At 36.3% G+C, this 3,055-nt stretch overlaps 1 protein-coding gene across 1 annotated transcript; it reads left to right on the top strand.

Annotated features, from left to right (window-relative positions):
* Positions 1-651: 651 nt before the first annotated feature.
* Positions 652-2,149, top strand: LOC127840729 (mesoderm-specific transcript homolog protein-like). Its single transcript, XM_052369145.1, is given in 4 exon segments — positions 652-694; positions 697-711; positions 1,402-1,462; positions 2,047-2,149. Coding segments are annotated over 4 exon segments (222 nt in total).
* The last annotated feature ends 906 nt before the right edge of the window (positions 2,150-3,055 follow it).

The following is a 3,055-nucleotide window of genomic DNA, read 5'->3' as shown; positions in this document are numbered from 1 at the left end:
AGGCTTATATAAACGCTCTCGAGTCCGTTTCCTGGGCCTAGAACCAGTACTTGGTGTCTTTGGGGGAAATCTAAAGAACGCTCCCACGGTGGGGATCGAACCAGTGACCTCCCGGTCGCAAGGCGGACACCATATCCATTACACCACGGCGACCTTAATGATAAGGTTTGAGAGAGAGAGTAGTTTCACAGTCAATTCTCGACATCCATATACATACCAAAACGTGAAAAGGCGCTTTAAATGCGAAAACAATAGAATTTAATTCCTGATATTGTTTCTGAAGAGTAATTATGTATATTTATTTATATTATTTATATCAAAATATTTCAACCTAGCATTGTGAAAATTGGGCTTCGTGCATGTGCGTAAAAGGTCATCCCAGATTAGCCTGTGCAGTCCGCATCGGCAAAGTGGGTAATGGCCGATCCACTTTCCACCTTAACTGGATTTTCACTGAAAAAAATACTTCCTTTTAACGAAAATACCATAAAGGCAGAAAGTGTAGTCCCTGATTAGCCTGTGCGGACTGCGCAGGCTAATCTTGGTGTATTCGACTAAAATTTAAGCACATGCATTTAATCCATTGTCATTGAGCGAGGGTCGTTTGTATTTTGGTTTATTACCTCTGTTTTCAGACTAAAACATTACATCATGCAAAGGGGTGAGAACAAAGACAGGTGGGTCGGTGACCTACAGAAACACAAGTACCAGGTGAGCAACTTCCGTCCAATTCATTTTTGCAAGATCACAATACACAAGTGGTACCATCTGGCATTACTTTTTGTTTATGCACACACGATATAGAGTGGTCGCGTGAAGTATATTAATGAAAAGTAGTCCACATTGTCAAACGACAGTTTGTGTTATCAATTCAATAACTTAAATATTTTGTTCATTTATATAAATTTCATTTAGCAAAATTGTGACTTACAGTTACAATTTTAACTATAGCATATGACAATATACTTTTCAATCAGCGTTGATCCATTACGTATGAATCATTTACAATGTATATCATCCGGGTATATCCGACAATAGGGAGGTTTAAGATCATATTCACTTGTCCTGAACAACCTGAAACGAGTGTGACCATATCAATGTTTAACATAAAGTAACAGAACAGCTGAGCCGTTTTTTGTAGTTTAAGGTAAAAACCACCGGCCTTTGCGCGCAACTGCTTTTAACTATTGTTGTCATTAAAATTTCAAGATATATGTCACCGCAAGAATTTGCCCAAACATCTTGACAGCAAAGTCTTTGAGTTGGTTTCTCTTGAAGAAATGCAAACAGACATGGATCAAGGAAATACACGTACTTCGAGATCTACTTTTTTACAAAAGTAAGCACCATATGTAAACGTACACAATGATCTTACAGATATTATGCTTTTACCTTTTCCAGTTCAGATGATATATGGGCCGGCAGATCCAGTCAATCCTCCTGCCTTCGTAGATTATTATAAGTGAGTTCCCGCGGCCCTGTTACTTAAACCATCCAATATAAACCATCCAAGGCTACCAAATAGCTTGTTTACGATAGACATAAATAAAAATGGTGCTATGTAAAATGATAAACAAACATCAAAACTAATGATTTAGCCTACCTCTCTGTAACGCCGTCAGGAATATTGTTGATCTACAACTATTCATCTGTTTAATAAGTGACTTGTCTAAAATCAGTCATTTGTTCTGCAATAAGTCATTTGTTCTGCAAGAAATTATTTGTTCTGCAATAAATGGTTTGTTATATAATAAAGTCATTTGTTCTACACTAAGCAATGTGTTCTGCAATAAATACTTTGTTCTACAATAAGTCGTTTGTTCTCAAATATTAAGTCATTTGTTCTGCAATAAAAAAAATTCTACAATATGTGAATTGTTCTTCAAAAAGTGATTTGTTCTACAATAAGTCATTTTTTCTGCAAAAAGTAATTTGTTTTGCAATAAGTCATTGGTCGATTGTTACCATAATATTCTAAATCTACAATATCGCTAATTATCTTATGATTACTTTTTTTTCACGCATGAAAATTGTTCCAAATCGGCGAATCCTCGTGCTCGGCTCGCGGGTCGGCCATTACCCACAGTTGGAGGACCCGGATGGAGTGTTGATAGCATACCAAAGCTTCCTCCAATCTGTGTCCAAGTGAAGAGTTCAATCCTTGTGATCGAGGGTGTGCTATGTAGACACTTATGTCGCAGAAAAGTGTCAACGAAGTACCGTGTATTTTCTGACTCATACATTGCCGCAAAAAAGACATACAGCGACATGAAAATATATTCTTATTTTAAGCGTCTGGAAGTTAATACGGAAATAATTGCGACTGACATAAAATTGGTTATCCTCGTTTTTTTAAAACCGGGAAACATTACTTCTCTGACAATTTTACTTCTTTCAGAACGGTAAGTCGCTAAATCTGAACATTACTCAGTTTGATGCGTGAAAAAAACATTCCTTATTGTCATATCATCGAAATGAATCAAAGTATTTACTTTTTACGAAATCATGATGTAATAATCTTATTGTAATAGTTTACTCTGACCCTAGCCAACAGCAGAAGTATTTAAGTTTCAGCCATATTTCTTCAGATATAATATATTATAGATGAATGTACAGTTATAAAGAAATGATACTTGAGATGCTTTCCATTGGAAATCACGCCATCTTTAAGCAGTGAAAAACCCTTTGCAATTTAAAATTGATTCAGTTAATTTCCTGTGCAATGTAAACATGATCATGTGGTTTTTATATGCATTGTAAAACTGACCGAGTGCTTTCCCTTGCAATGTTAAATGATCCAGTAGTTTTCATATGCAATTAAATTATAATCCAATGGTTTTCATATGCAATGTTAACATGATACAGTGTGTTGCCTTAATAAGCCTGTGTAAGCAGTGGCCAATCAGGGACGATACAGAAAACACACGCATTATGCCCGATTTCCCGGATGGAAGCTAAAATATATCATGAGAAAAATCAGATTTTGACAGAAAAGCCATCATCAGTTAAGAGTGTACGCTGTACCGTTCGTTGGATGCTTCGAGCCTCACCCTTA

Source organism: Dreissena polymorpha, chromosome 8 (genome assembly GCF_020536995.1).
Source record: "Dreissena polymorpha isolate Duluth1 chromosome 8, UMN_Dpol_1.0, whole genome shotgun sequence".
Lineage (NCBI taxonomy): Eukaryota > Metazoa > Mollusca > Bivalvia > Myida > Dreissenidae > Dreissena > Dreissena polymorpha.
Note: the sequence above shows the minus strand (reverse complement) of the source record. Positions and strands in the feature narration are given on the sequence as shown.